Raw genomic sequence first — 10,462 nt, forward strand, 5'->3', positions numbered from 1 at the left:
CTCCATAGTGAAGAATCAGGAATTTCCCTTGGAAACTTCCATTTTCATCTTTAAAATTATAGTTTGTTATATTTGAAGCTCAAAACGAGATTTTGACCAGCCACGGACCAAGATGAGAATCAGACATCACAACTACATGTAGGCAAAAATTGGCATGCATCACCATCCTCTCCACACTCCTTCCTGCTTCATTCACCTAGCCTTTGCTACAAAAGCATGGTCTTGCTCTTGGCCACGTTCAGGAAAGTCTTGTCATGTTTTAACAGCCTCCTTTAGTCATTGGCTCCTGTTTGCTGCCTCCTCACACAGCTGTTCACTTGCCCCAGAGATAAACAGTGCAAAAGACAAGGACTGCATACACGTACCATTAACAATAATCAAAACCCAGAAGAGGCAACCTTCAAGGTTTACGTGGCTTCTCTAAACACTTCTTCCCACACTACTCCTTCACTTTAACAGTGAGAAAAAGCAAGCCGCCACTGGCACTTCTACACCCTTCTGCTATACAGGAGCAATTAGACGTTCTCAAGCAAGCAAATCAGACCGCTCAGTCTCCTTGTTTTCTCTCCAGCAGGAGCCCTGAACAGGGACTACCATGATTCCTCTTCCCTAGAACATGCTTCTAATGTTGATAAGTAAAGCTCGACTTGGAGCAGAAAGATCAAGCTGTCTGTTGACAAGACAGGTACGGCAAAAGCAAGTCTAGGGGCAGGTCAATGACAAGGAGAAAAAACATTCTTGGTTGTGCTGTGAGCTCTAGGAAGCCAGTTATCCTCCCCTTGCCACAGCTGGGACAACTCCCACAGGGAGTGAGGACCTCAGTTCATGGGTAAATGCATAAGCTCTTCAGGGCAGGAATTGTCATTTCTTTTGGGCTTATGCATTACAAGCATTACAGAGATCCCTTGATTCCAAAGAAATGGGAACGATTAAAGCCCATTACACTCCACAGATGAAACTAGTGATAGTCACCCAAAGGATAGTTGTATTTTCATTACAGCCAAACACACTTTTTCTGTGGCAACAGCTTATCCCTTTTGTTCCAAGCTTTCATCATGGGGGCTCTGTGAGAAGATACACCCTCTGAAGAGGGTTGGTGGATCAAAGACTGCCGTTATCCATCCTCCTTAATGAGGTAGGCAACCTTGCCTTCCGTTTCCTAATTTTTAGAACCACTTATTAGCCATTTCTGCACAGCAGACTCAGCCCATGCACCTCTAACAGAAGCCCAGGTGCTCATCCAGTTCTTGGTGCCTCATCTCAGTCTTCTTTAAGCACCACCACATGGAGAAACAAATTGCCAAGGTAAATGTGCAGATGTGAGGGGGGACAAACTGCTGCCTGCATTCCCCTATGGATTCTTCACCATGTTCAAGTTCCCTCATTCCTACAGATAAAGCCTTTGCTAACAATAATTCCCAGAGCAAAAACCTTTTCCATAATATATTCAGCAGCTCTACAGATGCTGCCTTTCTTTTGGACATCTGTAAAGCGGGATAGTTCATGTCCCACGCCTGTGAGACTAGAACAGATCTGTATTGTACAGCATTACTTTTTAGGACCCTATCTAAAACCTGTTTTAACTGTGTCCACCCACATCAGTCCCTCACCATGTGGGGCACAACTCTTCCATGGGAATCAAAGACCTGACCCCTTCCACACCTGTACGCAGGTTTCTGGAGGGACGGAAGGACCCAGGAATCACAGCCCTCATTCAACCACACCAGATCTCAGAGCTGTCTGCTTGTCAGCACTACCTTGTGAGCAGAATGGAGACAGAAGCTCACTCATCACATTACAGTGCCTCTGGAGATACAGATACCCAGGCTGCTTCTTAGTCACTCTTGTAGGCAAGCCCCCCTGAAAGACCTCAGGGCTGCAAACCCTTTCTCCATAGGCTACGGATTTAACAAACCTCACTTTTCAGCCCTTCTACCTTCGCTCCCCCCCTTCTTTTACTGTTCCCTCTCCTGTTTTCTTCTCCTTCACTCCTATTCAACAGGAAATCTCTACCTATTTTCTTTCCTTTCTTTCAGCAGCCCTTTTCCCTCCCTGTTTCGTGCTGTCTCTTTTGTTTTTCCCCCCTTTCTCCCTTCTCCCATCCTTTTCCCCCTGAACTCCTCCCTCTTGCACTTCAACACATCTGTTTTTAATCTGAGGCATCAATTGGAAACAATAACCCCTTTTCATTTTAAAAATCTGAATGTTAAAGGCTCGAGCAAAGCAAAACAGTTTAACAAATTTGACACTATGCTTGGAACAAAGACATTTTGTTCATTTTGTTTTGTCAAAGAGGTTCAAGCCCCTTACTAGTACATTGTCTAAAAGCGCTGCCCTTTTCAAACAAAAACACACATTCCTAAAGGAGTCTGTCTGACCACCACTTCTAAAAAACGATTCCAGATATTAAAAGGTCTCTGGCCATCAACCTGCTAATAACCAAAGCAGCGAGAAAAGCACCAAAGGACACTGAAATTGGAGTTTTCCGTAAAAGTTTTTTCTTTGCAAACCCGTTTAGCTCATCAGAAATGAATTTCAGTCGCGCAGAGAGGGCGCGTGGAAGTTACATTAAACACCGAACACCAAAACGCCAACCTACCTAAAAAGAGGATGGAAAGTGCAGACATTCCGTCTCCAGGCAAGAGGGGGACTTTTCCTCCCTTTTTCTTCCTTTCTCCCAGGAACAGCAGGCAGACCTGCACAGGATTCAAAGGAACGCCTCTGGAATGCACCGAGTGTAATTGCATCCATGTGCCAGAAAAATAACCAACTTCACTCTTTCTTCCCTTCTGCTATTCATCTCCTTGTCCATATTCCATCCAGATTCAGCGAGAGCTTTTAGATTTGCGGCTGGTAATTCAGGCCCGTGAGTTTGCGGACGAGGAGAGAGGCAGTGCAGCAAGGAGTTCACATCTCCAGCAGCATAGAACAATTTTGCATGTCTGAAAAGAAAAGGAGAGAAGCAGGGGAAAACACTGTGCTCAATGTTCACCACATGGCTGCCTCCCAGAAGAGCCCCTCCCTACCATCAGCTGGGATTAATAGTGAAGACCAGTCATGTGGGTGAGGTAAAGCTAACTTCTAGCAGTAACATATATATTTACCTTTGGGGGAGAAACAAGAGGATTTCTCTAGTGTCAAAACAGTTAAGTTTGGAGGCAGTAAAATCCAGCATGGAAAAAAGAATCCGATTCGTCACTCAAGGGCTGGAGACAGACTCCCTCGGAAAAAGCACACATGCTCTGCGGAGTTATAAACACTCACGTATATACATTTTATGTACACTATCTTTGTAGATAGTAAGCTACAGAATTAAAGCTTTTAGTCTTACTGGAAGGATTTCTTCTGTCTGGTTTATTATTTTCTCTTTGAATAAATCTGAGTTTCTAGGAAAGAAAAATCCTAAAAACTCACTTAATCACACATTTTGTCGGTTCTCTCCCAACTAGAGAAAGGGCCAAATCAAGCAAACATTATATATCTACATTTAGTGACCCCTCTGGATAAATTCATAAGGATACCCTCAAAGGCATTTTAAACCCGAGCAGCCTCCCTTCAAGCCTCACACTAGCGCAGTCAGTAAGCAAGCTTAAAAAGCTAGTTTAAATATACCATATTTTCTGCCATTGCAGCAGTTCAGACAAAATTCTCACTTTCCGTAAGAAGGATCAAATTTAATAGAGTCAAGTTCACAGATGGCTTTGACCATCTACAGAGCTGAAACAGCCAGAACCGAACTTTTTAAATGCCTCGCTAACATTTCTAAATCTTCCTGCTCACAGCGAGGCCATGGAAGCAGTGTTTGACATGTGCACATATGTACCACTGCTCCGATCTACAGCACTTCACACATACAGGTCGTGCTTACACCTTTACTTCCACATACCCTGGGATACATCTGCTTTTCCGAAAAGCAAAGCACTTTCAGCTTGCCCACCTGCATATCAACAGAGTAACACAAACACCACGGGGGCTGTAAAACCAACCAAGTGTCTGAGTAAGCATTCGGGTGGCTGTCTTGTGCTGACCTGTGCTGCCACAACACTGCAAATCCCAGGACCCTAGCTAGATGATTTAAACACGCTGAGGTGCATCTATACAAGCAGCAACTGTACATTTTCTAAGTACAGGCACACTCACACAGCATCATCCAAAATGCACAGCTGCTTGCAAAGCAAGTTGACCCACCTTGTGCAACTTGGGACTGAAGGAAAGCTTTGAAGATAAAAATCCTCTGCTTCAGGAGCACTTACGAACATATCTCTGAGAGGACAAGCAGGCCATATGCAAGGTTGCCAGCTTGGAGCTTGCAAGCTCTGACTTCAGTCCCAGGCTCTCTCAGTAGCTCCCTGGGCAAGACCATCTACATTTAGTTTCTAAATGAATATCCCTGCAAAAGCAGGGACAGCATGCTGCTCTCCCTCTCCAGGGATGAAAGCATTGTTATTAAGTCCACAGTGAAGGCACTACGTTTAGAAGCTCTATGGGACCTCATTATCTTGGCTCTTCATTACCATACAAGCTTTTCAAGCATTTACTGGAAGACGGGAAACATTGCCACCTCAGACAAAGTGGGGCTTGAAATTCAGGTAAATACCATTAGAGAGAAATAACATGGATAAAATTTATCTTTCTACATCCTCTTTCATTAAACAGCATCCTTTGACCCTCTCTGCCTCACAGATAGAAACAAACACCCAACTCCTCTCCAAAACAGCTGTTATCTATAACAGTGAGAAAATATTTTAGACAGTGTATTTAACTAATACAGGTGAACGTAACAGCTTCTACAGAGCATCTTTATCTGCATCTTCTGCCATAGCATTGGAGCTGGATTCCTTCAGAGCATCTCCCACACCCTTGACCAAACAAGCTGCCTGCTTTCAAACAGTTGACTGGCTCTGAGAGAGCATCATCGATTTTCAGTGCAGAACACAAATCAATGGAGGAAAGTGCATTTAATCCTTTCCTCCGCTTTCCAGAAGCCAAGCAACACCGAGCTTGTCTCTCTGCATTACAGGTCTGACAGAAGATGTCCCAAGCTATGCTGTGAATACCCAGCACGCCGCTTTGCTTTAATTGAATCAATGCAGCACGAACCAAGACAGAGAGAAGTGGTGAAACCCTACACTTGCTGCCCAGCCTCCACAGAAACACAGAGCTGGGATGTTTGGAATATGCCCACAGAAGGGGAGGAGGATGCTGAGGATTAGAGAGGAGACCATGCATGCCAAATCTCCTCCATCTTCTCAGAGGAGCCACTCCACAGCCTGTTCTCTCATTACATTCAGTCCCTTCTGGAAGCTACTCAAGAAAAAAATATGCTTTGGGGTTCAGGGGGGATTCTCCCTCTGGTGTTCGTACCCCTTACAGCAAGGTATCTCGCTTGTCTGTGTAACAGCTCCAGAGAGAGGCTAGCAAGGGCTGGTGTAGATACATACAAGGACAACCATACCTCTCACACCAGCACAGCCTCTCTCAAGACTTTGCTGACTGCCTGGAGGTTACATAGGTCTTATCTATAACAGGTACTTTTTTTTTTTTAATCCCCAGAAGGCAGTAATTCTTCTAGAAGGCTCATGAATGACTTCACCTGTTCCTATACAGTGCTAGCACAGCATGGAAGATACCTATCATATGCTTCTCAGCAGGGAGAAAGAACAGGGGAGTAGAGAAACTGCTGTTTGTTGTCATAAGCATTAAGGAAAAACACTCAGTAAACAGAGTTGTTTCCAGGGTTCCCGTACTGCTGTTAACAAGCCGCAGCTTTTAAGTCTGGGGTAGGTCCAGATTAAAATAGCTGTACACAAAACACTTGTAGAAACCCTACAAGCCCCACACCAGCTTTTTCATTTGTCTTCCCTAATGACATCTCAGTTTCAGCCCCTTTCACATTTGCATCAATCCTACCAGGAAAGTACGCTCCCTCAAACCTGCACATCCAGAGAGTGCACTGGCACCACTGGGGATGCAGTGCAGTGACTTCAGAGAGTGCACTGGCACCACTGGGGATGCACTGCAGTGTGTCCAGAGAGTGCACTGGCACCACTGGGGATGCACTGCAGTGAGTCCAGAGAGTGCACTGGCACCACTGGGGATGCACTGCAGTGTGTCCAGAGAGTGCACTGGCACCACTGGGGATGCACTGCAGTGTGTCCAGAGAGTGCACTGGCACCACTGGGGATGCACTGCAGTGTGTCCAGAGAGTGCACTGGCACCACTGGGGATGCAGTGCAGTGAGTCCAGAGAGTGCACTGGCACCACAGTGGATGCAGTGCAGTGAGTGCAGAGAGTGCACTGGCACAACAGGGGATGCAGTGCAGTGACTCCGGAGAGTCCACTGGCACCACTGGCGATGCACTGCAGTGAGTCCTGAGAGTGCACTGGCACCACTGGGGATGCAGTGCAGTGAGTCCAGAGAGTACACTGTCAGCACTGGGAATGCACTGCAGTGAGTCCAGAGAGTGCACTGGCTCCACTGGGGATGCAGTGCAGTGAGTCCAGAGAGTGCACTGGCACCACTGCCCAGCTCTTGCTAGCTCATTCCTGTACTGGTTGAAGGATGTGGATGGACCCTCTCCTAACCTTTTTTTTTTATATAAAAAAACACTGGATTATTCTTTTCACCTGGTTACCCCTAACTCTAGGGAAATAACCCCTTGAGGTGCAGCTGCCCCCTCCACTGCAGGGCCACGTGCTGTCTTCCCAGGGTCAAGAGGTGCTGCACGCAGCCAGCAGCAGCTCTAACACCCCTACCACCTAAAGGAAACCAGAAGGAAAAGCATTCTCTTCTGAAGCAAGAACAGAATAAGTCCTGCTTAGACATTCAAGAAAAGTAAAGAAACCAGCTCTACTATCACCTTTCTTTTCTACCTCTTCCTCTAGGAGTGTTATTACGTAGCAGGAGCAAATGCTATCACTACTCAGCCACTCTCTTGTATTGATTCTTTCAGTCTGTTCTCCAAGACTCCCAGTATAAGCTTCCCACATACAGCTTAAGTGATTTAAACAATTTATTGAGACAGCCAGTAGACAGACAGTGCTCATCCATAAGGGTGTCCAGAAAGGCACTTTGAAACTCCAGAGCAAAGCTATGCTGTGTTCAGCTTCTGGCTTTGAAGCTTTACCAAGTACAAAAATACGCTTCACCAAAGGAAAGGCAAGCCACACAGGCAAACCAGGCTCCAAGTAGCAAACCTCAAAACAGATAAGAAAGAATACTAGGGCAGAAAATAAAATCCTTCCCGTAAGCTTCTTTTCACAATAGTCTGACGTTAAAAAAGTTGCTTCATACCACGTCAGTACTCAGATATTTACTTACAAACTAGTTGTTTAAGAGTCCCCACCTCTTATGCAGGCTTCAATAATTGATCATAAAAGCACCATTAGTCATTTAGTATTGGTGAGAAGTGTCACTTCAACAAGCCTTAGCACTCGCTGTCAGTAGGTGCATCTCTGACTGATAAGCAACCAGAAAGCTTCTTCAACCTCTAGCTATTTTTGAAACATCTCAGGCCACACAATTTATCGCTCCAACATTTACTTATTTATTCTTTTCACATGAACACACGCTTATTACTATTTAGATAGTCTTACCTATGTGAGCCTATAACTAAATTTAACGTTTAGCTGAGCAGAAAAGAAGGGTTTTCATACAGAAAAACACTAATTTAAGCTTAATTAGCTTTATATTGATAGCAAGGTGGCCAGCAGCTGAGCACAACATGAACTACTTATATTACCATCATTGACTTTAAAGTAAAGGATAAAATAGGTCCATATCAACAAGGTTTCATTGTTATTAACACCAAAAAAATCAAAAATACTCTAATAACAGAGAGCTTCTGCTTCTAAGCCGTACATTTAACAAACTTTCCTAGGACAAATAACATCACCTAAACTCAAAGACCATAAGAAAACCTAGTTGAACAGAAAAACACCATAGCAAGCAATAACCCCTCTTTACCTTCACAGTTCATTTCCCGCTTCTAACTAAGAAAAATAAATACATATATATAAGGCATGCTGGATTTTATTCAGGTTCCTCTGAAACATCTGCCAGTGAAACACCATGCCTTAATTTCCCATCAGTGGATTGGATAATTGGCAAGTAAATTGTATTTACTATCCACAGGTGTGAAGCCTATGAGATGAAAAAGGATGGTCAGAACACAACTTAGAAAAGCAGGAGAGAAGGATATTTGAAGAATTAAGGTGAATTTTACTTTTAAGTGTTTATCTGTTTGTAAGTGCTTTCATATATTTATGTATTTAGCTTTGATGTGTATTTTAACATATACGTATTTATGTTAATAGAAAGTATAAGCAAGCTGGCTAGAAAAAAAGCAAGTGGAAGTGACATATAAGAAAAGGAAGAAAGGAACAGTTGTTTATAGTGCAAAGTAATTAAAATGTTATTTCTTTAAATATTTTTTTATATAATGTTTAATTTGTTTAGGAAATGCTTTCAAGGTAAAGAGTTTTTCTTAAATTGTTTTCTTTAAAATAAGAAGTTGGAAGGATTTTATTTTTGTTATTGACTTGCCTGAGCCAACAAAGATCAAAGATGTAGAGATATGTGATATATCTTATCATAATGCTATAGGTAATGTGTAAGTAGCTCTTCTATAAACTAGAAAAGGTAAGTAAATAACAATAAATAAAATACAACTATGCCTAGGAAACCAATGAAATCTTAATCATGGCAATGTGAGTCTATTACTAAGTAGTAGGATGTTAGTTTTTAAATTAATATCTATAAGAGAACTCTTTTCTTATGTTATACCTCTGGATTAAGTACAATTTCTGTGAGTAGGGGCGTGGTTTGAACACACAGTCAACTTTGAAATAAATGTAGTATAGGAAAAAATGCTAGAGAAGGATTGAGTGAGATTGATCATGTTGTGTTCTGCCTATGCCTTTGCCTAGGAAGGCTTACATAGTTCTGGTTTATTTTTAAAACAACTCTTCTGTGTGTTAATATTTGAGTTTTGATAGGGCTTTTTTGTGTTGGCATGGCTCTTCACAGGAGAAACTCCTGCATTTGTGAAGCTATTAATGGAGGAAGACAGGTATACAGCTCTTGTTTTTTCTCTTCCCAGTAGATAGCTGCTGCCCTGGAGTAGGGATAGCAAGTACGTTGGCACATTGCAGTTGATAGATATCACTAAGCTTTTAAGCTAGACCTGCTACTGACCTCTTAAGTGATATTCAGCACACTGCCACCCCCCCCCCCTTTTTTTTTTTATCTTTTACCATTTTTACACAGCACAGTAGCTGTGCAGCTCCTACCAAACTCAGTTTCAGCTGGAGCCTTCAGATATTGTAGAATGTAAAACAGAAATCTGTTTGCTAAGTACTATCGCAGTATAGAGTATGGTGTTAATTCTGAGTGTAAGTTCTTTCAGGGATGGATAAAACAACGTGAATCCAAAATTTGCTCAGATCCTTAGAAGCAAAACAAAGCAATAATGTTTAGTTTAATTGAACTGATAAAAAGTCAATACTGTAAAACAGATTTATTTTTTTTTTTTGCTGACTTGAAATCATGGTCCTGTAGTACTCATAAATAGACTTCTAGAGTTTCCTGCGTCTATTTTCTCCATTCCAGTGTCTTTTATTCCTCAAGTGGATTGGAGATAAGAAGGTTTATCATAAGCACCATTTGGACTCTAGAAATTTTCTTCTTCAAAGGTCTCCATAAAGAATAGCAAAGGTTAGGCCTGACTTGCGGAAATATTAAGGAGTTTCTCTTACTCAAGGAACAAATGTTTAAGACTTTTTAAAATGGAAATGTTGAAGGTGAGCTTTCTTTTAACACTTTGAATATCAGTACTGCCTTTTAAAAATTGTATGCTCTAGAATAGCAAGCTATTCTAACGTACTATACTGCTTCTGAATTGCTTTCAGGTAACATTTGTCCATGTACTTCAGCCCTTTTACGCTCTCTTTTGTTAATAAACAACTAGACTGAAGCTTACATTCTTGACTGCTTCCATCGTATGATGTAGCTTGTATAACACAGTATTGCTGTCTGCCTGCATAAAAGCAGGTCTTCCATTGATCTTGGTTAGCAGAATGTTGACAGTTTGGGCTAGAAAGTTTTCCCCTCAGTATTAGAAGAGATTAGTTAGAAGAGCTGACTTGAGAAAGAAATATTTTTTTTTAAAAAAGTGTGTGCATGTTGGGGGGGAGAACGCTTTGTAAATTTTCCTTTATATGCGTTTATGAATCCTTGACAGTGAACTTCAAGGGGCTGAATACAGTTGACAGGGCAATCTAGGAATAGCTATGCTGAGGCAAACTGCTAGTCCCAAACCACAGTCTGCTTGTCTTGTACTTCGCATTTACTCACCCTTGGTGAAGGGGAGAAGGGGGAGCAGCAGGTCGTTTCAATGCCAAAACGGTCACTATTTCTGCTTCCACGCTATCTTCACTTCTGCTCCTTTACAGCTGCCACCAA

At 42.5% G+C, this 10,462-nt stretch overlaps 1 protein-coding gene across 2 annotated transcripts in view; it reads right to left on the bottom strand.

Moving 5' to 3' along the window:
- Positions 1-8,041, bottom strand: part of CLMP (CXADR like membrane protein) — a 61,346-nt gene extending 53,305 nt beyond the window's left edge. The window contains exons 1-2 of one of the 2 annotated variants that reach the window (XM_013187229.3): positions 7,967-8,041; positions 2,600-2,942 (exon numbers count right to left, since the gene is read on the bottom strand). In XM_013187229.3, the coding sequence (XP_013042683.1) occupies positions 2,600-2,747 (148 nt within the window). In that variant the 5' untranslated portion in view covers positions 2,748-2,942; positions 7,967-8,041. Of the gene's footprint in view, positions 1-2,599; positions 2,943-3,104; positions 3,231-7,966 lie in introns of those variants that run through there. The other variant, XM_013187230.3, reaches the window with a different exon arrangement.
- Between the last annotated feature and the right edge of the window lie 2,421 nt (positions 8,042-10,462).

The sequence above is a fragment of the Anser cygnoides genome, chromosome 21, assembly GCF_040182565.1.
Source record: "Anser cygnoides isolate HZ-2024a breed goose chromosome 21, Taihu_goose_T2T_genome, whole genome shotgun sequence".
Lineage (NCBI taxonomy): Eukaryota > Metazoa > Chordata > Aves > Anseriformes > Anatidae > Anser > Anser cygnoides.